The 27,953-nt window shown below is 40.9% G+C and overlaps 2 protein-coding genes across 2 annotated transcripts; both read right to left on the bottom strand.

The window, feature by feature from the left end:
• Positions 1 to 81: 81 nt before the first annotated feature.
• On the bottom strand, positions 82 to 5,515 carry LOC115150312 (acidic mammalian chitinase-like). Its single transcript, XM_029693469.1, has 11 exons — positions 5,469 to 5,515; positions 4,926 to 4,958; positions 4,438 to 4,699; positions 4,177 to 4,233; positions 3,161 to 3,326; positions 2,816 to 2,940; positions 2,541 to 2,664; positions 1,486 to 1,668; positions 1,207 to 1,323; positions 877 to 1,009; positions 82 to 649 (listed from the first exon to the last, which is right to left on the bottom strand). Exons 2-11 carry the CDS (start codon positions 4,948 to 4,950, stop codon positions 402 to 404), a joined length of 1,440 nt encoding a protein of 479 aa, XP_029549329.1. The 5' UTR covers positions 4,951 to 4,958; positions 5,469 to 5,515; the 3' UTR covers positions 82 to 401.
• A 17,502-nt stretch (positions 5,516 to 23,017) lies between these two features.
• Positions 23,018 to 27,327, bottom strand: chia.1 (chitinase, acidic.1). Its single transcript, XM_029693468.1, has 12 exons — positions 27,258 to 27,327; positions 26,407 to 26,486; positions 26,225 to 26,254; positions 25,739 to 25,943; positions 25,581 to 25,637; positions 25,012 to 25,177; positions 24,698 to 24,822; positions 24,400 to 24,523; positions 24,074 to 24,256; positions 23,801 to 23,917; positions 23,562 to 23,688; positions 23,018 to 23,409 (listed from the first exon to the last, which is right to left on the bottom strand). The coding sequence occupies exons 2-12, from the start codon at positions 26,429 to 26,431 to the stop codon at positions 23,201 to 23,203; spliced, it is 1,368 nt and encodes a 455-aa protein (XP_029549328.1). The 5' UTR covers positions 26,432 to 26,486; positions 27,258 to 27,327; the 3' UTR covers positions 23,018 to 23,200.
• Positions 27,328 to 27,953: the final 626 nt, after the last annotated feature.

The following is a 27,953-nucleotide window of genomic DNA, read 5'->3' as shown; positions in this document are numbered from 1 at the left end:
AGCCTCAAGGTAATATATGTTGTAGGGGTAAGAATGAAAAGTTTTTAAAACCATGTCAAACACAGGGAAAATACAAGAAGATAAAGCAGGAAAAAAATGTTTTATTCATATGCTTCTAATCTAAAGTAAAATGCACATTCAAAACAACCAATTTCCACTACTACTTAACTAAGTGCAAGACTCAACTGAATGCATCTCAACTATTGTGTACAGAAATCATTCTTCCACAAAACCTTTTTTTCAGCACAGTAACACTTGAAGTTGGTAAATACAAAGTTCGTGTTAGCTTTAGCATTAACGATACTAATGGACCCCAGGAAGAATAGCTGTTTTTTCTTCAACAGCTAATGGGGATCTGAAATTAAAATCACAAATCATAAATTCACTCCCTCACAACACGCTCAAGGCCACACACAGCACTTGCAGCTATCGTTGAAGATGGTGCCGCTGCCGCATTTGCTGAGGTTAGTGATGCCACCAGCGCACATGTAGAAGGAGCTGTTGTCCTCTGGGTTGGCATAGATGCCATCAGGCTTGCCGTTGCAGAAGCCGGTCCCAGGGGCGTGGGTGGTGGGGCGTGTGGTGGTGGGGCGTGTGGTGGTGACTGAGCCAGGTTTGGGGGTGGTGGTAGGGGGCAGAGGGGGCAGCTCTGGATGGAAGGGAAGAGAAAAGAAGAGAGGGTTTTACCATGAGGAACAGAGCTGAGATGATGAAACAGTGATGAAATGTCTGGACATTATTTAATCTGACTGCATTTATCATAGTGACTCCCTCCAGAGTGAGATAATCTGGTCCAGTAGTTGGTTCACTTCAGATTACACTTTAGTTAAGTTTTGGATTATCAAGTTTGTTCCTTCACTGAAACGTCAGACTTACCAATGTCAAGAAGCTTGCGCAGATGTCCCAGCAGAGGGTGGTTACCCTCGGCGCAGAACTGGTTGGCGAAGTCATCAAGATCCAGGGCCCACACGAAGGCACCTCCAAACTTGTTGTCTTTCATGTAGCGGACCTGTGGGATTGAATGAGGACAGAGAAAGGTAGAGACAAAGACAGAGAGAGAAAGGGTATATATTTAGAGGCTATGTCACCCAAGATTTCACAAACCTTAAGTATCGTACCAGATATTTTGTTTACCACTTTAATGACTGAGCAAGAATGTCTTCTTTTCTAAATTAGTATTATGGTAAATGTTGAGTTGAAAATGACCTTGGTCTCGTAGCTCTGCCTGTTGTCAAATCCAACCCACTCATTGCCCTTGTAGGCATAAGGAACCATCTGGTCTGCAATCATCTCAACTGTTGTGCCCTTCACAAAGGTGCAGATCTGAACAAAACACATGAAACGGGAGATTGTTTTGTGAAATCATCATGCAAATGAAATCACCCTTTTGTACTGCATTCTTGAAATAACAATGAAAAACAAATATATAACTTTGCTTAACATTTTGGTCCTGAGTGTTTGAATGATTTGGCCCCCAGCTCTCACCTCATAGTAGGCCCAGAAGCCGGCCTCACGGGTGTAGGGCCCAGCGGAGGCGGGGCCACTAGCTGGTGCTCCAACACCGGTGTCAGATGATGTCAGGCGGAAGGTACGACCATAGGAGGCGAAGCCCATGTTCAGCTTCTCCACTGGGGTGCCATTGTCTCTCCAGTACTTCATGGCGTAGTCCTGAGAGAGAAAGAGAGGGATGGAGGGGGGGATGGGGAGAGAGGTGAGAAATATAGCAAGTACCTCAGCAGTCCTAGGGCATTTATTGTTGTAGAACAGGGATGGGCAACTTTGATGGGGATGGGGCCACAAAAAAACGGAACTCATCATTAGGGGCCGCAGTGGCTCGTGGGTCTGCGTACTCACATCCATACCCCGCCACCTTGTGAGCAAAACATTTTAGCGGCCCCCCTCGTGACAGCAAAGAGAAAACATTTCCTGCAATTCTACTCATCTTGCCATTGGGTGGAGATAAAAATGTGAAGTTTTACAGCTAATTTCCTGCAATTCTACACATTTTCCAAAAAAGGTGGAGGCAAATGTTTAATGTGTTTAATGTGATAACTGATGATTACCCCGGTCGGTAATTCGACCATGATTACTACAAGTTTAGATAGCTGGCCGCTAGACTAACTTACCAATCTATAACAAATGCAGCTGACATGGGCTAATTAAGGGATTGCTGATGCACAACCAAACATCAAAATTGCACCTCTTGTATTCTAAGACCCTGACTGAGTCCCCCCCCAAAAAAATAAAAAAAATAATGGGTGCCGACTGAGTCCCATCCCTGTTGTAGAATAACCCTCAAAAGTAAAGCGGCACTATGGTGTTTCTTTATCATCGTAGCAAATGTCATAATTATACCACGATAAGTAAATATCATCGGTAAAGCTGTATGACGTATGAAATCTATTTGCCTTCATGAAGATGGTTGGAATGAGAAGGGTTTAAACTTACTACTTTCTTCCTTCTACAGGTTTAGTCACTACAAAAGTATCATTATACACACTGCTAAGCATTCTGTCAGTTTGTGTGGAATCTTTCCTTACAGTGTTGAAGAAGATAAGGTCTCCCGTGTCATGAGCACCACGGTAGAGTGGGCTGTTGTGTCCAGTGAACTGCTCCCAAGTTCCATGGAAGTCATAGGTCATCACATTGATGAAGTCTAGAGACCTGGAGATACACACACAAGCAGACACATAAACTATAACTATTGAGATCAGAAATGGCACCTGGAAGCTGTTTCTAAAGCTCCAGAGCTCACTATAAAAACTGATGGAACACTGCTGGAAACATTCATATTCAAAATGGCCTCTAGACTCACTTGGCGATCTCAGCAATCTCATATCCAGCGTCGATGGTTCCCTTTCCAGCGGACACGGCAGCAGTCAGCATGAGCTGTGAATTGCTGGTGGACTTGGCCTCAGCTGCGTAGGCAGCCACGAGCTCCTGTAAAAGGTACATACACAAAGCATCATGGGTCAGAAAGGGTTGGAGATACACTGTAAAGATGTATTATGGGAAACCATACGAGCTTAGGAAAATATATGAATAGGATGCACCCAGTTTCGTAAAGCTCTTTGGATGATTGGAAAAGCACTAATAAATCCAAACCATTATCTACATTGTTTCCATTGACTAATAACTGTAGTGGAGGTGCCACACCCACCTGGCACAACAGAGTGAACCTCTTCTTGTCCTCTGGGGGGCTCCCTCGGGCTCCAGGGTACTCCCAGTCCAGGTCCAGCCCATCAAAGCCATAAGTCCTCAGGAAGCTGATGGATGACTGGATGAATGTATTACGGTTGGCAGCATTGCTCACCATGATGGAAAACCTGAGGTGAGGAAGAAAGTTTTATCATAAGGCTGTATTACAATGCACCATATGGTTTCTAAATACTACCTACTACTGTTCCACTTCCACAGATATACTACTAGCTAATCTCTCATGGACCAACTACGTAAACATAAATCGAGCATCTGACAGAACTAGGTGAGATTTTTGTTCTGGGTTAACTCAGTTTACTACTAGAACACCATGATGGAACACCTGAGAGAAGATCAAGGTTTTATCACAATGCATTAATATAATACACTATGGTTGCTAAAGTGTGCTAAAAGTAAATTAGTACAGATATCAGTAGTCATATAGTACTGATAGTCATGATGAAAGTTATCTTGACAACACAAACGTGTGGCATTGTCCTTCATCAAAAGCACTTTGAACAGCATCTTATCTTCACTTTGCTTGTAAAACATGATCGTTGTGTGATTTCAGGTCCCCTAGTATAGTTAACATACATCCAGACAACCTAAATTCAGCTATTTCACACATGTACACGTGTGTATTAATATGTATGTGTGAATTGGAAATGTATTTTTTGCATATCCCAACTCTTCTTGAAACAACCTCAGGGAGTGGGGTCACAGCCAGGGTCTGCTATTATTAACAGCAACCCTGGTGCGATTAGAGATAAGTGCCTTGCCCAAGGGCACATCGAGAGATGTTGGATCTTATTGGCTCAGGGATTCGAACTAGCAACCCTTCGGTTTGCCGCCCTTTCCACCAATCACTACAATACTGTAGGCACAGTTGAAGATGTACTCTAAACCTAACCATGGTTGTTTAAGCCAAATGTATGGTGTGTTTCATAGCCCTGTGGCATGACTAAGGAAGGTACTTACTGGGAAGAACCGAAGTTCCATCCTCCGACAGCCAGCAGAGTCTTAAGATGAGGGTTCCTGCAGAGAGACGGCAAAGAAAGGCGGGTTTGAGATTAGTCAGCAATTTTGGATATAAGTAGATAGAAAAATCTAAGTGGCTGCTAAAAACTAGCCCCAGTTCAGAGAAATGAATAACAACACCAATGAAATATCCTGGACAATTGGGAAACTAAGTTCCTCATTCAACACCAACACTAATAAGTTGTGAAGCGAGCCACTTACTTGGTCTTCAAGGCGTTGAAAGACTTGTAGAGGACATCATCGTTCCACTCGTAGGTGACCAGCTCATTGCGGCTGTTGATGATGGAGAAAGCGTAGATCAGGTGAGTGCACAGGTGGGGGTCCACGTTCTCGGGCTTGTACTTCCCTTTGTCTGGTCTGTACTGAGACCAATTGGTGAAGTAGCACACCATCTTGGGAGAGGCTGCAGCTGTGGTGGACACTGAGGTGGAAGCGCCCAACTGGCACAGCACCAGGCACAAGCCTAGAGAGAGAGAGAGAGAGAAATCTGAGGTCAATACATGAGTAACTCATGAGAATAACTTTTATGTGCACTGATGTGATAGTGCAGTTTTGAAAGGCAAAGCAAATGCCTGTGTAAATAGCCAAAAAACATTTGTCAAAGCATATCATTTTATTAGACAACAAAGGGCAGTGATTGTGCCTAATGTAAACTATGGAGTCGTAGTGGATGAGTTGTATGTTATCACCTGCTAAGATTGTCAGCGTAGACATCTTGACTTCTGTTTGATTCGAGAGAGAGAGAGAGAGAGAGAGAGAGAGAGAGAGAGAGAGAGAGAGAGAGAGAGAGAGATTCATTAATTAATCTTGATTCTGATATTAATGATTACAGTTGGTATTTACAGTGGGTTATGCCAGCATGGAACTGATGCAAGGTGTCAAACATTTACCTGCTCACTACATCACAACAATAAACTACCCATATCTATCTCCCCATTAAATAAATAAACCTGACCAACTGTACTGTGCATGGTACTGACCTAAACAACATGTCCTACACTATTGAAATTATAGCATTACATGTGTTCATTCACTGACTCTCCTTAATACATTTAGATACTTAGAATGTTTAGTAAACTAATTTAGCAATAGCATTAAAAGCAACAGTGTCTAGCAACTAAAACAAAATAGCAACTAACATCAAAGGTTTTTTCATTCAATTAAACAATGAATCATTGGTCGATATATGACAGAATAAACGGTCAGCTCTCAGAGTTTCCTTCCAAGCTTACCTTGGGAATTTCAACGATGAAAGATCCAATGATGAGAAATTTAGTCTGTCCTTTTATATAGTTTATGTGGCCAAATGGGAGGGGGGTTGATAAAATTATTGCAATACAATCAGATAAGATAACTACAGAATGGTCTGAACTGGGTGGAGATGTATTTATGACAGGCGCATGCCAGGTAATGCACAGTACTCAGCTGAGAAATGCAAAACAAGACAGATAAGACACAGTGCCTATAGAAAGTACACCGCCTTGAACTTGTTTTTGTGTTGCTGTGTCATTGGCCACGTTTACACGTGCACAGTATTACGGATAGTAGCACATACTCTTACAAGTATTCCTGTAACCATGAATAAACAAAATATTCCTAATTTAAGTTTATATGGGTTAAATGGAATGGTAACTGAAATCTGGACACTGACTGTAGTCCTGTAACCTCTCACATGTAGCCTAATAAAATATTAATTACTGTAGAATTATGCATTTGTTGCAGTAAAATGATATAACACATGTTCATTTTGTCTCTGGAACAGAAATATGATTACTTTCTTTAAGCATCTCTTGAGAACATTTTAATATGTGTGTAACAGTTATCTTTGACACTGCTACGCAAGCAGACAGTATTTCAACCACATGAAATATGCACCCAATGCAAACTGAAGTCTTATCAGAAACGTGTAGACTTCTTTCTAATGTTTTGAAGTCATTGCGTTTACTCCCCGGTCCCTAAACGAAACAGACACATTTACCAATGTTAACTATTTTACTAATGCATTCATTATATCAATGTAAGACCTTATTCTACTTTTTTTGTGTTCAAGGGCAACATGTTATGAAAGAAGAGAATCTGCATGTATCTAACTATAGTTGACAAACAAATGGCCTTCGATATGTCAGAAGTTATAATATGCCATACCATATGTTTAAAACTGTAATCAGAAAAATATCTAAGTTTGGTGTGAAAGTAGCCTAAGCCAATAGGCTATACGGTCCAGTACGGACTATCAGCAAAATAAGTGATTATTGAATTATTATGGTGGATTGAACTGTGCAGGAAGTCTACTTTTTGAACTCCAAGATCAGTATATCCCAGGCACCTTATCCAGGTTTCTCATAGCCGGGATACAAGGTTTTCGGGTTATTATAAACGGGAAATTATGTTTATATGCATCAACTCAAAAACAGAATACTTGAGTATCCCGAATAATAACGGGATATTGGTGTGCATGTAAAAATATATGATCAGTAAGTCAGAGATTCATGCATTTAAATAAGGATTTTTCTCCTACTTATCTACATACCATACTGCACACTTTTAAGGGAAAAATAGATATTTTTTTATAGTGAAGAAAAAAATGTATATAATAAAAATACAAAACTGTATTTTTTTTAGATATTTTTTTATGGATCGCCAGTGGCACACTCCAACACTCCGACGTAATTTACTAACTAAGCATTTACATTTAGTGAGTCCACCAGATCAAAGGCAATGTGACCAGGGATGTTCTCTTGATAAGTGTGTGAATTAAACCATTTTCCTATCCTGCTAAGCATTCAAAATGTATCGAGTACTTTTCGGTGTCAGGGAAAATGTATGGAGTAAAACATACATTATTTTATTTAGGAATGTAGTGAAAGTAAAAGTTGACAAAAATATAAATAGTAAAGTAAAGTACAGATACCCCCAAAATAAGTAGTAAGTGGTACTTTACACCACTGTCAGCTAGCTAACATAGCATCTTTGGCTGTTTGAGAAGGCTAAACTAGCTAGCTGCATAAGCAGTTTAGCAATTACACCGGCAGGCTCCATTGGCAATACATTAATAAAACCAAAAGCTTACCTTGACTTGGAAGTGTTCCAGTATTGGATACCCATAGCAAGCTAGCTAACATACCATCCCTCTCTGTTTGAGCAGGCTGTTTTAGTAGGCTAAACTAGCTAGCTGCATTTGCTAAAAAAAAAATAACCAAATATCTCTCTCTCTCTGTCCCGCTCTCTCTTGCTTCTCCTTAATTTAGAAGAAATGTATTTGTTCAGAACTGTCAAACTATAGTCTTTCTCTTTGTGTCAACTACTCACCATGGTGCTACCCTACAAAGTGCTGCTGAGAATACTGTAGACCATTGCAAAACCCTGTATTTAATACATTTTTTGGTGATATTAAAATATTTAGTATAGTTTAATCTAAAAACAAAAACATTTTTAATGTTTCATTATTTTTTATTTTTATGAGGATGATCCTCAGAGGAGGAAGGGCAGGATCATCCTCATAAAAAAATTATGAAACATTAAAAATGTTTTCGTTTTTATATTAAACTATACTATCCCTGAGATAGGGATAGGCTTTTAAAAAATGTATCCCCAAATACATGATATTGCTTGGTTCGAACATGCAATCTTCAGAACCAGAGGCAGATACTTTTCTATCACTTGATTTGAACATGCAACCTTTTGAACCAGAGCCAGATGCTACCGCCTATCCACCATCCCTGTCCACAACATCCAACAAAACCGAAACCTACTTGAAGGTAAAAGCACTCACTGTTGCCCCTAGTGGCCAGTTTCCACATCCTCTCCCGACACCCTCAGACACGGACGGACGTCAAATACTGACCTGCCTGTTCGGCAGGCTGCTGGTTCAAGAGGTATGGAAGGAAGAGTGGAAGAGTGGATGGAAGAGAGAGAGGCCAGTGGAGATGCCAGCGGAGATGCATGAATTGTGCAAGAAGGGAACAGTGAAGACAGAGATGTGTAAATTAGAAGTTAATTCATAGGCTGGGCTATTAATCCACCTTTCATATGCTAGCCTACAGTTGAAGTCGAATGTTTATATACACCTTAGCCAAATACATCTAAACTCAGTTTTTCACAATTCCTGACATTTAATCAGAGTAAAAATTCCCTGTCTTAGGTCATTTAGGATCACCACTTTATTTTAAGAATGAGAAATGTCAGAATAATAGTAGAGAGAATGATTTATTTCAGCTTTTGTTTCTTTCATCACATTCCCAGTGGGTCAGAAGTTTACATAGACTCAATTAGTATTTGGTAGCATTGCCTTTAAATTGTTTAACTTGGGTAAAATGTTTTGGGTAGCCTTCCACAAGCTTCCCACAATAAGTTGGGTGAATTTTGGCCCATTCCTCCTGACAGAGCTGGTGCAACTGAGTCAGGTTTGTAGGCCTCCTTGCTTCCACACGCTTTTTCAGTTCTGTCCACAAATTTTCTATAGGATTGAGGTCAGGGCTTTGTGATGGCCACTCCAACACCTTGACTTTGTTGTCCACAAGCCATTTTGCCACAACTTTGGAAGTATGCTTGGGGTCATTGTCCATTTGGAAGACCCATTTGCGACAAAGCTTTAACTTCCTGACTGATGTCTTGAGATGTTGCTTCAATATATCCACAGAATTTTCCTACCTATTGATGCCATCTATTCACGGTTGGGTTGGTGTTCTTCGGCTTGCAAGCCTCCCCCTTTTTCCTCCAAACATAACGATGGTCATTATGGCCATCATTATGGTCATTATGGCCCCATGTGAAGATGCAAACCGTAGTCTGGCTTTTTATGGCGGTTTTGGAGCAGTGGCTACTTCATTGCTGAGCGGCCTTTCAGGTTATGTCAATATAGGACTCCTTTTGCTGTGGATATAGATACTTTTGTACCTGTTTCCTCCAGCATCTTCACAAGGTCCTTTGCTGTTGTTCTGGGATTGATTTGCACTTTTCTCACCAAAGTACATTCATCTCTAGAAGACAGAACGCATCTCCTTCCTGAGCGGTATGACGGCTGCGTGGTCCCATGGTGTTTATACTTGCGTACTATTGTTTGTACAGATTAACGTTGTACCTTCAGGCATTTGGAAATTGCTCCCAAGGATGAACCAGACTTGTGGAGGTCTACAATTTTCTTTCTGAGGTCTTGGCTGATTTCTTTTGATTTTTCCATGATGTCAAGCAAAGATGCACTGAGTTTGAAGGTAGGTCTTGAAATACATCCACAGGTACACCTCCAATTGACTCAAATGATGTTAGTTAGCCTATCAGAAGCTTCTAAAGCCATGACATAATTTTCTGGAATTTTCCATGCTGTTTAAAGGCACAGTCAACTTAGTGTCTCTACACTTCTGACCCACTGGAATTGTGATACAGTGAATTATAAGTGAAATAATCTGTCTGTAAACAATTGTTGGAAAAATTACTTGTGTCATGCACAAGTCCTAACCGACTTGCCAAAACTATAGCTTGTTAACAAGACATTTGTGGAGTGGTTGAAAAACTAGTTTTAATTGACTCCAACCTAAGTGTATGTAAACATCTGACTTCAACTGTATATTAGGCCTAGCCTACTACAGTGAATTTAGGTGACCACCTGTGATATGCAACCCAGAGACAAAAATGTTTTTTGTCTGACGCATGTTTTGTGCCAATGAATTGAAGCTGAACTTGAACATCGCCAAAATATTTAGTGCCTAGGCCTATTTTATGAAACCACGGCTGTTGACATGGACAACAGATCACAAAACAGAATTTCCAATTCCCAACTGAGCTCCTTTTGGAAATGGAAAGTTCACTTTCTCATCCATAAACAAATATCAAGTGCACTTTCCAGCAGCTCACATCAGCAGGATGGGGGGCCTTTCATTAGGAGGGATGTCTAACGTGGATCTCGAAATTAATGATTTTGATCACATATTAGACCTATGGGGACACCTATATTGGCAGCCAGGCGCAAGTGATCATTGTAGCCTTTTATCATGTGGACATGATGTTGAAATACCTTCACGCCTACCGAATAAAACCACCAGGCTTCCGGCATAGACTCAATTTAATGAACAAATAAAGAATTATGGGAGGCAGTTTGGAAAAAACGAATCCCATGGAAATCTTCCTTCTGGAATAAGGCAGAAGCTGGGATAATAATTACATAGTAACCAACTTCTCTAGTAATACTAAAGCTGTCTCTCTCTCACCCTTTAAACGTTCCTTGTCAATTAATTTGATAGGCAAAATTATTTTAACATTATGCTATACCGCAGCCTAGGCTTACTTTGTGATGGACCTCAGCCAAGAATTGAAGGTGAGTCCGAATACGTTTTTAGGAAAGAAGAAATGATTTGTGTGTGTCTGAGGTGCATTGGTGGCTTTGATTGATGGTTCCTTTTAGTGTGTGTGTGTGTGTATGTGTGTGTGTGTGTGTGTGTGTGTGTGTGTGTGTGTGTGTGTGTGTGTGTGTGTGTGTGTGTGTGTGTGTGTGTGTGTGTGTGTGTGTGTGTGTGTGTGTGTGTGTGTGTGTGTGTGTGTTCACTAATTTTCTCTATGTCCATTCAGAAAGTTTCCTAAAGTGACCTGTCTTGTAAAAATGTGTAAGCAAGTCATGATGCGATGAATGACAACAGGTGCCAGTTCTGCGTTTCTTTCCTCTCATTAATGTGATGCAACTGAAGAAAACGCAGCTCGATTGAATCTTGTAGGCGAATATTTGTCATATCATTATTTCTCTCTCATTACAGAGTCCTCTCTAGTCACTTTGAACAACATGATCTTGGATTGACGCTTTCTTCTCACAAGGGAATTACTGCAGCAGGTCGTGACGGTATTGTATAGTTGTTCTTAAAATTCTATATTGCGCCAAATTTGTGATGTTCCGTAACGTTGACATGGAAAATATGAATGTTGTTTCCAACTACCAATTAGCAACTGCGCCGTAAATCCAGCTGCATATTGAACGTTGAGCTTGCCGAAAGGCTAGTCTCTTTGACAATGACAAGGAGTGGAATGTTAGCTAAAGAGATTGGTACTCAGGCTACTGTGCTGTACCTTTCCACAACTTTGTCCCGGAATTATTTTACAAGCTCATTGGAGCTCATGGTTGAGTGTTTGCTTTGCAATTCACTACCCAGAAAAGGGAACCAACAGGAACTGTTTCCAGGTTGCAGTTGTTAATGAGAACTTGATCTCAACTAGCCTACCTGGTTAAATAAAGGGGGATTTTTTTTTTTAAACAATTGTATCCTGAAATTATGCGAATCACTACAATTTAACACAGGCGGAGGCCAATTTACTTGGTGTGTGATTTTGAAGGTGATTACACCTGAGCTAATTTAGGATTGCTATTACAAGGGGGGTGGACACTCATCCAACCAAGCTATTTCAGTCTGTATTAGGTGTGCATGCACAATTCTAGATTTCTTACTCATATTATTAGTATCATTAATTGCTCGCTCTAGTGCTTTAACATCTTCCAAATGTACAGACTGACCCAACATTTTAAATGTTAATAAAAGGTCCACAGGCTTTAATGGGAAGTATTTGGATTCTCCACTGCTCTTACACAGTTTAAGCTATCAACGCAAGACTAATATTGAGATGTTCAGTCTTATCCAACTTAGATAGCCTGCATTCAGATGTTTTATAATATTTAACATTTTTTAATTATAACCATTTTCAATTTGCATACATTAACATGGGTTTGAAATAGAACCACAGTAATACAATGGTAGCTATTTAAAATTGTCCTAATCCTTGGCCAAATAAGCTATAAAACCAACTTGAAAAACAATCACGCTATGCTAAGTTCAAATTCTTAAAGATCTTTATCAATTATAACTTTATACATTTGCATAAATTAACTCACCAACAGTAACTCTTGAACCGCTCAAGCTAAAGACACCAAACCAACTTTCACATATTCATGCTGTCCTAACTTCCAGTCTGCAATACTTTTATCAACTATAATTATATAAACATCGCAAGGTGTGACGTGATAATAGCAAATGACTGAGTCTGATGTACAGTGCGAAAAGGCCTTAAGACATTGATTTGCATCTCTGGCAGGTAGCCCCTACTCAGAGGACCGCTACAAGCCTTTGACAAACCGCTTATGACGTGATTTGCATCTCTGGTAGGTAGCCCCTACTCAGAGGAACACTAAACAAAAAATCAATAAATATATAATACATACAGGTAACTGCCAAAATAAAGGAAACACCAATATAAAGTGTCTTAATAGTAGTGATGAGAAGTTGGACTCTTTTACTGACTTTTCAACTCATTCAGTAAGAGGACTGAATCTTTCGACACATTTGATTCAGTAATGCCCAGAGCACACAGGACCCACCGGCGAACGATGAACTAAAAACTAGAATAAATCATAATTCTGCAAGCTTCTCATTCACCATAGGGGGCTTATTGGAGATGTTATCTGTGACTGAGACTTATTAAAATGTGCTTCAAACAATGTACATGTATTTTTCTTCTCTATGCATGATCTATTGTTTCTGCACACACATGATAGACGTCTCCGGAGCAGCTGAGCCAGAGGAGCGTGTATTAACCCTGCTATAGAAATCATTGCGCCCAGCAGGTCAAACTAACGACTAAAGTGAACAAGTCACTCAGAAAAACGATCATGACTCTGCAGTCAGAAAAATTAGTGCTTGAAAAATTATGAATGGTTCGCGATCTGCACATTACTACTTAATAGGGCATTTGGCCACCACGAGCCAGAACAGCTGGCTCAATTCTACAAGTGTCTGGAACTCTATTGGAGGGATGCAACATCATTCTTCTACAATAAATTCCAGCATTTGTTGTTTTGTTGATGGTGGTGAAAAACGCTGTCTCAGGCGCCGCTCCATAATCTCCCATAAATGTTCAATTGGGATGAGATCTGACAACTCGTGCCCTGTGGATGGGGATATTGTCATCCTATGGGGGAATAGCCATGGTAGCCAAAATAATTGCCTGCCCAGCCTTTTTATACATGACCCTGAACATGATGGGATGGTAATTGATTAATTAACTCAGGAACCAGACCTGTGTGGAAGAACCTGCTTTCAATATACTTTGTATCCCTCCTTTACTCATGTTTCCATTATTTTGTCAGTTAAGTGTATTTGAAAATAAATGGGACCAGGGAGCAGGCATGCTGCTGATTTGACACTGAAAAACAATCAGCTTGCCCTTTGACTGGCAGCTGTAGTGTCACAGGTCAGGAAAAGGGCGGTTGGGGGGTGTGAGGAAAACGGCATGTCAGCAGCAGGAGCACAGCTGTCATGTGACTAAAGTGGCCAATCGCAAGCACTTCACCGGTGAGGCCACCGAGCATCTCGGCTATCTCGCCAGGCGCAATCACTTTGGAGGGCCGCCTTCCTGCTGCCTGCGTGTTGCTATCTGGGTACTTCTGAGTCTACTGATTACAGTAATAGATACTAGTGGTGCAATGTCTTCAACAACCTTTAATAAACTGTCTATCTGTAAGTAATAAAGCATTATCTAAACTGTCCTCATGAAATACAGTACAGCTTGCAGCTATGCATTTGTTTCTTTTTTTCAAACCTTCACTTTTAGGGTTCAGTGACAGCAATGGCAGTTCATATCAATCATGTCACATTTTTTCTTAAAATCTTTACTGAACAAAAATACTGTATAAATGCAACATGCAACAATTTCAAAGACTTTACTGAGTTACAGTTTATATAAGGAAATCAGTCAATTGAAATAAAGTCACATGACTAGGAATACAGATATGCATCTGTTGGTAACAGATACTTTAAAACTTCACTATGGTAGGGGGCAGCATTCAGAATTTTGGATGAAAAGCGTGCCCAAATTAAACTGCCTGCTACTCAGGCCCAGAAGCGAGGATATGCATATAATTGGTAGATTTAGATAGAAAACACTCTAAAGTTTCCAAAACTGTTAAAATAATGTCTGTGAGTATAACAGAACTGATTTGGCAGGTGAAAACCTGAGAAGAATCCATCTAGAAAGTACGATATTTTTATTTTTGTAGTTTTCTATTCAATGCCATTACAGCATCCATTGATTTAGGACTCAAATTGCAGTTCCTATGCCTTCCAATAGATGTCAACAGTCTTTAGAAATTGTTTCAGGCTTGTATTCTGAAAAATGAGGGAGTAAGACCAGTCTGAATGACTGGACACTAAAGTGTCACAGAGCTTTTTCATGCGCAATCCTGAGAGCGCGCCTTTCTTGTTTACCTTTTATATTGACGCCGTTATTGTCCGGTTGAAATATGATCAATTATTTTGGCTAAAAACAACCTGAGGATTGAATATAAACATCATTTGACATGTTTCTATGAACTTTACGGATACAATTTGGACTTTTTGTCTGCCTGTTGTGACTGCGTTTGAGCCTGTGGATTACTGAAGAAAACACGCAAACAAAACGGAGGTTTTTGGATATAAAGAGAGACTTTATTGAACAAAACAAACATTTATTGAGTAAATGAATGTCTGAGTGCAACCATATGAAGATCGTCAAAGGTAAGTGATTCATTGTATCTCTATTTCTGACTTGTGTAACTCTTCTACTTGGCTGGTTACTGTTTGTAATGATTTGTCTACTGGGTGATGTTCTCAAATAATCGCATGGTATGCTTTCGCCGTAAAGCCTTTTTGAAATCTGACACCGTGGTTGGATTCGCAAGAAGTTCATCTTTAAACCTATGTATAACACTTGTATATTTTCTGAATTTTTATAATGAGTATTTCTGTTTTTGAATTTGGCACTCTGCAATTTCACTGGATATTGGCCAGGTGGGATGCTAGCGTCCCACGTACACTAGTGAGGTTACAAAATGGTAGGGGTGTGGATCAGAAAACCTGGTATCATGGTATCTCTTTGCATTCAAATTGCCATCGATAAAATGCAATTGTGTTCGTTGTCCGTAGATTATGTCTGCCCATAACATAACCCCACTGCCGCCATGGGGCACTCTATTCATAACGTTGACATCAGCAAACCGCTCAACACCATGCATGCTGTCTGCCATCTGCCTGGTACAGTTTAAACCGGGATTTATCTGTGAAGAGCCACTTCTCCAGCATGCCAGTGGCTATCGAAGGTGGGCATTTGCCCACTGAAGTCTGTTACGGCGCCAAACTGCAATGAGGTCAAGACCTTGGTGAGGATGACAAGCACACAGATGAGCTTCCCTGAGACGGTTTCTGACAGTTTGTGCAGAAATTCTTCACTTCTGCAAACCCACAGTTTCATCAGCTGTCCGGGTGGCTGGTCTCAGACGATCCCACAGGTGAAGAAGCCAGATGGGGAGGTCCTGGGCTGGAGTGTGTACACGTGGTCTGTGGTGGTAAGGATGGTTGGACGTACAGCCAAATTCTCTAAAATGACATTTCATGCGGCTTATGGTAGAGAAATTAACATTAAATTCTATGGCAACAGCTCTGGTGGACATTCCTGCAGTCAGCATGCCAATTGCACGCTCCCTAAAAACTGGAGACATTTGTGGCATTGTGTTGTGTGACAAAACTGCATATTTTAGTGTCCTTCTATTGTGCCCAGAACAAAGGTGCACCTGTGTAATGATCATACTGTTTAATATGCCACACCTGTCCGGTAGGCGGATTATCTTGGCAAAGAAGTAATGCTTACTAACAGGGATGTAAACACATTTGTGGCCAACTTTTTTGATAAATGACCTTTTTGTGTGTATGGAAAAGGTTTGGCATATTTTACTTCAGCTCATTAAATATGGGACCAACACTTTACATGTTGTATTTCTATTTTAGTTCAGTATAATTTGTAGACTGCAAATTGACGGCAAGAAGCCCAATACAGTGCATTCGAACCACTTGACTTTTCCCACATTTTGTTATGTTACAGCATTTTTTTTTAATTGATTAAATACAATGTTTTACTCATTAATCTACACACAATACCCCATAATGACACAGCAAAAATAGGTTTTAGAATTTTTAGCAAATGTATAAAAAATTAAAACGGAAATACCTTACATTCATAAGAATTCAGACCCTTTGCTTTGAGACTCAAAATTTAGCTCAGGTGCATCCTGTTTCCATTGATCATCCTTGAGATGTTTCTACAACTTGATTGGAGTTCATCTGTGGTAAATTCAATTGATTGGACATGATTTGGAAAGGCACACACCTGTCTATATAAAGGTCCCACAGTTGGCAGTGCATGTCAGAGCAAAAACCAAGCCGTGAGGTTGAAGGAATTGTCCGTAGAGCTCCGAGACAGGATTGTGTCGAGGCACAGCTCTGGTGAAGGGTACCAAATCATTTCTGCAGCATTGAAGGTCCCCAAAAACACAGTGGCCTCCATCATTCTTAAATGGAAGAATTTTGGAACCACCAAGACTCTTCCTAGAGCTGGCCGCCGGGCCAAACTGAGCAATCAGGGGAGAAGGGCCTTGGTCAGGGAGATGGTCACTTGGACAGAGCTCCTGAATTCCTCTGTGGAGATGGGAGAACCTTCCAGAAGGACAACCATCTCTGCACCACTCCACGAATCAGGCCTTTATGGTATTGTGGCCAGACGGAAGCCACTCCTCGACAAAAGGCACATGACAGCCCACTTGGAGTTTGCCAAAAGGCACCTAAAGGACTGGTCCGATGAAACCAAGATTGAACTCTTTGGCCTAAATGCCAAGTGTCACATCTGGAGGAAACCTGGCACCATCCCTACGGCGAAGTGTGGTGGTGGCAGCATCATGCTGTGGGGATGTCTTTCAGTGGCAGGGACTGGGAAACTATCAAATGATACTCAGCTTTTCTTGTAGAAACAGTAGATGCTCCTTCCCAGCTATAGATGGTGCACAACAGGACTAGGGCATGGGGGCTCAATGACACACCACTATTAACCAAAGATTGCTACACCAATTGCCCTGAAATGTATTCAAGTCAGACTGTCAACACCAACCACAGCACAAGTGGGTAAGTAGTTACAGTGCCTTCAGAAAGTAATCATACCCTTTTACTTTTTCCACATTTTGCTTTGTTACTGCCTGAATAAAAAAAAAAAGTTAGTCACTGGCCTACACAAATGCCCTATAATGTTAAAGTGTAATTATGTTTTACACATTTTTTACAAATGAATTAAATTCAAAACTGTTCAACATGATTGTTGAATGGCTACCCCATCTTGGTACCCCACCATACAATTATCTGTAAGGTCCCGCAGTCGAGCCGTTAATTCCAAACACAGATTCAACCACAAAGACCAAACAGGTTTTCCAATGCCTCACAAAGGGCACCTTTCGGTAGATTGGTAAAAATGAAAAAAGCAGACATTGAATATCCATTTGAGCATGGTAAAGTTATTAATTACACTTTGGACGGTGTATCAATATACCCAGTCACCACAAAGACACATGTGTCCTTCCTCACTCAGTTGCCGGAGAGGAAGGAAACCGCCCATGGATTTCACCATGAGACCAATAGTGACTTTAAAACAGTTACAGAGTTTATTGGCTGTGTTAGGAGAAAACTGAGGATGGATCAACGACATTGTAATGACTACACAATACTAACCCAACTGACAGAGTGAAAAGAAGTGTCACGGTTGTCGTAGGAAGGAGAAGCGGACCAAAGTGCAGCGTGTGTGTCGTTCCACATTTTTATTTTCACTGTGAAACTTTGCAATACATACAGAATAAACTTAACGAACAAAAACAAACCGTGATGCAGAGTAGAAACATACACTAACTCAGAAACATTCTCCCACAAACCCAGGTGGAAAAAAAACCCTACTTAAGTATGATCTCCAATTAGAGACAACGAAGACCAGCTGCCTCTAATTGGAGATCATCCCAAACAAAACCAACATAGAAATACAAAACTAGAACATGAACATAGAAATAGAAAACATAGGAAAACAACCCCTGTCACACCCTGACCTACTCTACCATAGAAAATAACATCTTACTATGGTCAGGACGTGACAAGAAGAAAGCCTGTACAGAGTAAAACATATTCCAAAACATGCATCCTGTTTGCAATAAGACACTAAAGTAAAACTGCAAAAAATGTAGAAAATAAATTAACTTTATGTCCTAAATACAACTCGTAATGTTTTAGGCAAATCTATCATATCACTGAGTACCACTCATGTTTGGGTGTGCTTGTCATTGGCAAGGACTAGGGAGTTTTTTAATGATAAAATAAATGGAATAGCACTAAGCACAGGCAAAATCCTAGAGGGAAACCTAGGTCAGTCTGCTTTTCAACACACTGGGAGACAAATTCACCTTTTAGCAGGATAATAACCTAAAACACAAGGACAAATATACACTGGAGTTGCTTACCAAGACGTAATTGAATATCCCTGAGTGGCCTAGTTACAGTTTTGACTTAAGTCAGCTTGAAAATCTATGGAAAGACTTGAAAATGGCTGTCTATCTATGATCAACGACAAACTTGACAAAATTGATACATTTTTTAAAGAATAATATGCAAATATTGTACAATCCAGGTGTGCAAAGCTCTTAGAGACTTACCCAGAAAGACTCACAGCTGTAATCGCTGCCAAAGGTGATTCAAAATACTTATTAAGATATGTTAGCGTTTTATTTTTTATATTTATTATTTTACAAATGTTCACATTTTTCTTCCACTTTGGCATTACAGTGTATTTTGTGTAGATCGTTGACAAAAAATGACAACTAAATCCATTTCTTCCCACTTTGTAAATTAAACTTCTTTGCTCGCTTTGAGGACAATACAGTGCCACTGACACAGCCCGCTACCAAAGTCTGTGGGCTCTCCTTCTCCGTGGCCAACGTGAGTAAAACATTTAAACTTGTTAACCCTCGCAAGGCTGCCGGCCCAGACGGCATCCTTAGCCGTGTCCTCAGAGCATGCCCAGACCAGCTGGCTGGTGTGTTTACGGACATATTCAATCAATCCCCATCCCAGTCTGCTGTCCCCACATGCTTCAAGATGGCCACCATTGATCCTGTTCCCAAGAAAGCTAAGGTAACTGAACTAAATGACTATCGCCGTTGCACTCACTTCTGTCATCATGAAGTGCTTTGAGAGACTAGTCAAGGATCATATCACCTCCACCCTACCTGATACCCTAGACCCACTCCGATGATGCCCTAGACCGCCCCAATAGGTCCACTGTCGATACAATCGCCATCACACTGCACACTGCCCTATCCCATCTGGACAAGAGGAATACCTATGTAAGAATGCTGTTCATTGACTACAGCTCAGCATACAACACCATAGTCCCCTCAAACTCGTCATTAAGCTTGAGTGGGTCTCGACCCCGCCCTGTGCAACTGGGACATGGACTTTCTGACAGGCCGCCCCCAGGTGGTGAACACTGGGGCCCCACAAGGGTGCGTTCTCAGCCCTCTCCTGTACTCCCTGTTCACCCATGACTGCGTGGCCATGCACGCTTCCCACTCAATTATCAAGTTTGCAGAGGACACTGATTACCAACAATGACGAGACGGCCAACAGGAAGGAGGGAGGGCCCTCGGAGTGTGGTGTCAGGAAAATAACCTCTCACTCAACGTCAACAAAACAAAGGAGATGATCGTGGACTTCAGGAAACAGCAGAGGGAGCCCCCGTCCCCCCCGTCCCCCCCGTCCCCCCGGTCCCCCGTTCCCCCCGTCCCCCCCGTCCACATCGACAGGACAGTAGTGGAGAAGGTGGAAAGTTTTAAGTTCCTCGGCGTATACACATCACGGCCAAACTGAAATGGACCACCCACAGACAGCATGGTGGTGAAGGTGTAACAGTGCCTCTTCAACCTCAGGAGGCTGAATAAATTTGGCTTGTCACCTAAAACACTCACAAACTTTTACAGATGCACAATCGAGAGCATCCTGTCGGGCTGTATCACCGCCTGGTATGGAACTGCACTGCCCTCAACCGCAAGGCTCTCAGAGGGTAGTGCAGTCTGCACAATGCATCACCGGGGTCAAACTACCTGCCCTCCAGGACACCTACACCACCCGATGTCACAGGAAGCACCCGATGTCACAGGAAGGCCAAAAAGATCATCAAGGACAACAACCACCCGAGCCACTGCCTGTTCACCTCGCTATCATCCAGAAGGCGAGGGTGCAACAAAGCTGGGTACAGGTGCAACAAAGCTGGGACCGAGAGACTGAAAAACAGCTTCTATCTCAAGGCCTCAGACTGTTAAACAGCCATCACTAACATAGAGAGACTGCTGCCAACATACAGACTCAAATCTCTGGCCACTTTAATAAATGGACTTAATAAAGGTATCACTAGTCACTTTAAATAACGGCACTTTAATAATGTTTACATATTATATTAGTCATCTCATATGTATATACTGTATTCTATACCATCTACTGTATCTCTCCTATGCCGCACGGCCATCGCTCATCCATATATTTATATGTACATATTCTTATTCATCCCTTTATATTTGTGAATAAGATAGTTGTTGTGAATTTGATAGATTACTTGTTAGATATTACGGCATTGTCAGAACTAGAAGCACAAGCATTTCGCTACACTTGCATTAACATCAGCTAACCATGTGTATGTGACCAATAAAATGTGATTTGATTTGATTTCTGAAGGCGCTATAACTAGAGACAGCTGTTTATTTACTTCAATTGACCAAGCAAGACTATATCAACAAGTAATTGAAAAAATTAGGTCCCTGGTTACATGTAATAATAATATAGGTCCCTGGTTACATGTAATAATAATATAGGTCCCTGGTTACATGTAATAATAATATAGGTCCCTGGTTACATGTAATAATAATATAGGTCCCTGGTTACATGTAATAATAATATAGGTCCCTGGTTACATGTAATAATAACATAGGTCCCTGGTTACATGTAATAATAATATAGGTCCCTGGTTACATGTAATAATAATATAGGTCCCTGGTTATATGTAATAATAATATAGGTCCCTGGTTACATGTAATAATAATATAGGTCCCTGGTTACATGTAATAATAATATAGGTCCTTGGTTACATGTAATAATAATTATTATTCTATTTCATTATTTCAACAAGTGACAAAAGTTTTTTTTTTTGCACTGTAAATGGGGTGACAGGTAGCCTAGTGGTTAGAGCGTTGGGCCAGTAACCGAAAGGTTGCTGGATTGAATCCCCGAGCTGACAAGGTTAAAAATCTGTTGTTCTGTCCCTGACCAAGGCAGTTAACCCACTGTTCATCGGGTAGGCTGTCATTGTAAATAAGAATTTGTTCTTAACTGACTTGCCAATAAAAAAAAAAAATCCTTCAGCCTTCTATATTCCAGTTGAAACGGGTCTGTAACATAAAGCATTAGTTAGCTACCATAAATTGTTTCTAAGACCACTTGAATCCTGTGAACAGGAATGGTGCTATATGTGTGGAGACAAAAGAGAATTCTCAGCCCAGAGCTAAGCCTAATTATAATGCAACACTTTGGACAACAGCATGGAGTTTATTACTGTCCTGATGGCCATTATCTGAGGTTAAGTGTTGCCAATCTAACCCATACACTATGGTGGGACTGCTCTACCTGGATGTTTACCAGAAAACATGATAAACCACTCCCATGGTTATAGACTGCTCTACCTGGATGTTTACCAGAAAACATGATAAACCACACCCATGGTCATAGACTGCTCTACCTGGATGTTTACCAGAAAACATGATAAACCACTCCCATGGTCATAGACTGCTCTACCTGGATGTTTACCAGAAAACATGATAAACCACTCCCATGGTTATAGACTGCTCTACCTGGATGTTTACCAGAAAACATGATAAACCACTCCCATGGTTATAGACTGCTCTACCTGGATGTTTACCAGAAAACATGATAAACCACTCCCATGGTTATATACTGCTCTACCTGGATGTTTACCAGAAAACATGATAAACCACTCCCATGGTTATAGACTGCTCTACCTGGATGTTTACCAGAAAACATGATAAACCACTCCCATGGTTATAGACTGCTCTACCTGGATGTTTACCAGAAAACATGATAAACCACTCCCATGGTTATAGACTGCTCTACCTGGATGTTTAACAGAAAACATGATAAACCACTCCCATGGTTATAGACTGCTCTACCTGGATGTTTACCAGAAAACATGATAAACCACTCCCATGGTTATAGACTGCTCTACCTGGATGTTTACCAAAAAACATGATAAACCACCATGGGAGTGGTTTGTAGGAATGAAAATATAAAATGTTGCTTTATTTTTCAGTCCCCGATATTAACTTAGAAACGACTTGGTAAATGCATAATCTTGGTTATTTTTAATCTTATGTGAGATGACGTAACCTCCTAACTTTGGGAAACTATTACTAAACTATAGTAATGTAATTGATTATGACGCATTCTTATATGTGGTTATATTTGCAGGGAGGAGAGAGACCGTTGACTAAATGCTTGATATATGCAGTGTAGCTCTTTCCTGCATTCAAACGAATCCAGGCTGTATCACAACCGGCCGTGATTGGGAGTCCCATAGTGCGGTGCAAAATTGGCTCAGCGTCGTCCGGGTTTGGCCGGTGTAGGCCGTCATTGTAAATAAGAATTTGTTCTTAACCGACTTGCCTAGTTAAATAAAGGTTACATTTAAACCAATGTTAACACATTTAAAACGACCAGATTGCCTTCTAGTGGCCTCATGGGTGGAACGTTGTTAATTATTTGTAATAATTTCATAATTAATATACTGGATGGGAAAAAACCTCAGAAAAGTCTGTGTTTCTATGTCAAACACCAAGCAAAATGAAACATTCACATTATATGTTATTATTTTTTTATTGAGGAAGATTGTAGCCAGGCAAACAGGAAAGGACAAAATTAAAAAATGTATTTTCATGACTAAGTTGCTAAGGTAGGTTATTGCCGTAACAGCATGTTGTCATTGAAGGTTGTTATGGCATTCTAACTAATTGGTCCTACAGTACATAGCTACCGGTAATTCAGGGCCAGTTACAGCACTTGCAGGCATCAACATAGACCAGGCCGGGCTGGCATTTGTGCAGGTAGGTGTTGCCACGGAAACACTGGAAGTAGGTGGTGCTGTCGAAGATGTTGACATAGAGGCCGTCTGGGCGTCCGGAGCAGAAGCTGAGGATGGGGTCAGGGGTGGTGGTGGGTGCCCGAGTGGTGGTGGGCTTGGGGGCGAAGCCTGGGAGGTTGAGGGAAGGAGGTATGGAGAAAGGTAGGAGAGTTTGAGATTATATATAGACCTACATACTGTATACCTTTACTGTACTTGACTTAGAGGTTTGTAAAGTCAATTGAATTGAATTGAATTGAACTGAATGGAAGTTCATTTACCCAGAGAGTTGCGGAGGTGGTTGACGAGAGGGAAGGGGCCTTCAGCACAGAAAGCACCACTGAAGTCATCCATGTCTAGGGTCCACACAGAGGCTCCTCCCAGGTTCTTGGTCTTCAGCCACTGGACCTGATGAAGCAAAGAAGACACAGACAGATGTGCTAACATGGACATGGCTTTAGAGATAAATCAGTTGATTGCATGATTGATTGATATTGACTCAGATGTTCCTGACATGTACCTTGGCAGCGTAGCTCTCCTTGCTGTCGTAGCCCACCCAGGAACTGCCTTTGACGGCGTAGGGGACTTTCTGCTCATCAATCCATTCGATAGTGGCACCGGAGGTGAAGGAGCAGACCTGGGAGAAGCGAAACAGTCTGTTAGATAATGACAAACAAACTACACAAAATGACGTATAGTGTTTTGAGATTCGTGGCCTGTGTGCTTTGAGTAAAAAAAAATATATATATATAGATGTATGATCATGAACATAGTTATTAAAGTTTTAGCGCACCTCGTAGTAGGACCAGTATCCTGCGTCACGGGTGTAGGGGCCAGCGTCAGCCGGGCCATTGGTGGGGGCTCCCAGGCCAGTGTTGGAGGTGGTGAGACGGTAGGTACGGCCGTAGGTGGGGAAACCCATCAGCAGCTTCTCAGCGGGAGCACCGTTGTCCAGCCAGTAGGTGATGGCAGAGTCCTAACACACAGGGACAGGTGGTTAAGACAAGGGAGCTACAATGGAGGACATCTATACCAATATTTTCTATATTTACATAATTTCTTCACAAGTTTCCTGGTGAAAAATGTGGTGTAGATGTTAAAAAAGAATGTGTGTCTTACGACATTGAAGTGGTAGTGTGTCCCCGAGTCATGGCTGCTGCGGAACAGTGGGCTATTGTGTCCTGTGGCTCTCTCCCAGTGTCCGTGGAAGTCATAGGTCATCACGTTGATGAAGTCCAGAGAGCTGCAGAATCATGAATAGACAGGGGAATGAAGTATATAAAGTGTGTTTGTTTGAAAAAGAGAGAGAGAGAGAGAGAGATAAAAAAGAGAAAGAGAGAAAACAGAGACTTCAATTTATATCAGAGACTTACATCAGCTGAGTGGGTTTCTCCCAGACCCATGCTGTCTACAGTACCTGGCGATCTGGGCCACCTCATAACTGGAGATGATAGTGGGCTGAAGAGCAGCCACGTTGGCAGACAGGAGCAGCTGGGTCAGCCTTGTGTCTTTAGCGTCGTTCTCAAAGGCCTTCTGCAGCTCCTGTTAAGCCATACAGAGACATTAGGTACAGAAAATAGTCAAAACTATACGGCCCTTCAGGCTGAGCTGGATAGACAGCGCTACAACAATAACAAGTCACAGAAAATGACAGAAACACATTGAAAGATAAAGGTGCAAATCCTCACTCATGTTATAACTGTCAGTAAAAAAGTTTATGTGCAAGCTTACTCTGACGAGCTCGGTGAACCTCTCCCTGTCTCCACTGGGGCTGCCGTTTTGAGTGGGGAACTCCCAGGCCAGGTTGAGACCGTCAAAGCCATGGGAACGCAGGTAGCTGATGGCTGACTTGATGAAGGCCTGGCGGCCCTCAGGCTTGGACACCATGCCGATGAATCTGGAGGGGTGGAGGGAGACAATGTAAACCGTTACTCTGGTCCTGAGCCTATTGATGTGCAGAAGTAGGGAAATGGAAAACACTATGATAAAACACTATGATAAACCACTATGATTTAACACTATGATAAAACACTATGATTAAACACTATGATAAACCACTATGATTTAACACTATGATAAAACACAATGATTAAACCTGATAAAAAGGAGTGGACTGGGAAACAATAAAAACCTGCACCATTGAAATTGACTTTTTTAGATGCTGGGTACAAAAACACAAATCTGTTTAATGTGGATTAGTGGAAAGATGTGAAAGTTAAGTTTTATCTTATCACAAACCATGCTTTTGGAGAGCTGTGAAATCGCAATAAAATACTGTGAAGAACCAATAAGAGACTTACGGGCTGAGTCCGTTGACTGTGCCTCCGACAGACAGCAGAGTCTTCATCATTGGGTTCCTGCAGATCAGAGAGGAAAGATGAGGAGTCAAACCTAGTGTTCACCATGGAGTAATTAACTAAGGCCCAACTCTCACTGATGTCAATCCAGAGTCACTCACACATTCTTCAGGTTATTGAGGCTGCTGTATAACGTTTCGTCATTCCACTCGATGGGGGCGACCTGGTTGAAGCTGTTGATGGTGGCCAGGGCGTAGATCACGTGGGTGCAGAGGAACGGGTCGATGTTCTCAGGGGTGAACTTCCCAGTGGTGGGGCGGTACTGGGACCAGTTGGTCATGTGACACACCAGTTTGGTGGAGGCGGCTGAAGGTAGAACAGGAAATCTATCCAAAGGCTGAATTTCACATTGACCCTTTGGGGTGCTCTAAAATAGTGGGTTGGATCATTGTGCGTTATGGGATTCCTAATTTTAAATGCTTATGTAGGATGTTTGAATTTGAGTAGGATTACCGAGCCTCAGAGGTGTAATTGGGGCTCAGATAAGGAGATCTAAACCACATCATTAAATTGAGCACAATCTTTATCTCTATGGTCTAAACATGTCAATTGAGAAATGTAAAAAAGATGATGAGGGAAACGCTTACCAATCTGCAACATCAGCAGAAGGCCCAGACCTGAGGAAAGATTACTGAGTTAACAGAGTAGACACTAGGGACTCGTTTGCCAGAGGGTCATGTTGAAGAATAAGATGAGGATGATGATAATGATAAGGAGGATGAGGATGATGATAGTGATGGTAATGACTGAAGAAGGCATAGGCATGTACCTGCAAGCACAATAAGTCTGGCCATTGTGTTGTAAAAATGTTGTAAAAATGGAAGTATGTTTTCCTTAGAAACAATGTACCTAAAAGAAAGGATAGATTATTAAAATAAATGAATACATATAAACAAACAAATGACTTAATAAATACATTCTTAAATATAAATATATAACAAACATCGTATAATTATGTAATTATAACATTTCATACATGGAATACTTTTTAAAAGCAGAGTCCAATTCTGTTGTTATGTTGTTAATTCAGATCAACCAAGTTTGTAAATATTAGATATCACAAAGTATTGGATAGTGTTCGTATTTCACAATCTCTAACATTTAGTAACCCATGTAACTATTGTTCTTGATTAGCTGGATATCAAACAAAACCACCTTCATGTATACCCAGACCTAGGTCAAATGTAGAAACACTTTCAAATACTTGAAGTGCACTTCACATACTGTAACTTGACTGGTATAATGGAACCAATTAAAAAGTCCCCAAAAATGTTTGTTTTTTAAACATTTTTAAATGTTTTAAATGTAACCTTTATTTACGCCCTGGCCACCATAACCAAAAGGGTAAACTCCACCCTCCCTGCAGTGTATTCAATAATGTATTTGAACCAAGTCTGATGTAAGCATACACACACTTATATCCACTGTTAACAAACATAAATCTTTTCAAATGCTATTCACACGTTAATTAATAAACACGCTGTTATCACCATGTCATGCATGATAAGTAAGTTGCAATATAGCGGTGATATTACATATGAAATTACAAGCTATGTTACATACATTAATATAACATTACATATTACATACAAAACATGAATATGGATGTGATCGTATTACCTTTCTCCACCAGTGACAGAGGGCGAGTTTCTAGCTGTGCTTTGTTCTTGCTGATTTATACTTTTCACTTTCCCTAATAATAATTGGTATCAAAGTGCAAGTGATAAGTTCCCCGGCTATTCTGGGTAGTGGGAGATTGACTGATTAGGGGAGACCGGAGTTGGCTTTCACACTTTTTACGCTCGTGTATTTCTCAGCGCCAGTATATCTTACAAGACTCGTTTTAGCCTTATTAGAAATACCAAGGCCTTGGGTTGACATACAGTAGGGACCCTTTCTATCCTCATATCGTATTCCAACATTGAGCTAAAAGCCATCAAACACACACTCCATTCTGGGGTTGGTTGTCACACAGTATGGGGTTAGTTGTCACAATGTTTGCTAGTTGCTTATTCCTTTTGTAACAGGAACTATAGCATACAGAGTCTTAGAAATAGCCAAGCCTTTCTTTGATCGAAAAATATTCCCAACAAAATTCAGCATTTTATGCCTTGAGAGCAACATAAGACATTTTGAGTAAATTTGTTTGTGTATGCATGTCTTTGCATACACGTGTGTGTGCATTTCATTGGACGGTGTATACCACGTGTATATCCTGTACATACGACTAATAAACATGTGAAACCTGTCATGGTGACGTGAATTGACCAGATGGATGAGTTCTTTTAAATAATTGACATATTTTAATATTACACA

The sequence above is a fragment of the Salmo trutta genome, chromosome 16 (genome assembly GCF_901001165.1).
Source record: "Salmo trutta chromosome 16, fSalTru1.1, whole genome shotgun sequence".
NCBI lineage: Eukaryota > Metazoa > Chordata > Actinopteri > Salmoniformes > Salmonidae > Salmo > Salmo trutta.
The sequence above is the reverse complement of the archived record's forward strand: the minus strand, read 5'-3'. Positions and strand labels throughout refer to the sequence as shown.

Coding starts and splice junctions, on each gene's coding strand:
- chia.1 (XM_029693468.1), bottom strand. CDS start 26,431: ATGGCCAGACTTATTGTGCTTGCAG. Junction 23,918..24,073: donor GATACTGGTCCTACTACGAG/GTGCGCTAAAAC, acceptor CGCTTCTCCCAG/GTCTGCTCCTTCACCTCCGG. Junction 23,410..23,561: donor CCACCTCCGCAACTCTCTGG/GTAAATGAACTT, acceptor TCAACCTCCCAG/GCTTCGCCCCCAAGCCCACC.
- LOC115150312 (XM_029693469.1), bottom strand. CDS start 4,950: ATGTCTACGCTGACAATCTTAGCAG. Junction 3,327..4,176: donor TGGAACTTCGGTTCTTCCCA/GTAAGTACCTTC, acceptor TCCTCACCTCAG/GTTTTCCATCATGGTGAGCA. Junction 2,665..2,815: donor GAGATTGCTGAGATCGCCAA/GTGAGTCTAGAG, acceptor GTGTATCTCCAG/GTCTCTAGACTTCATCAATG.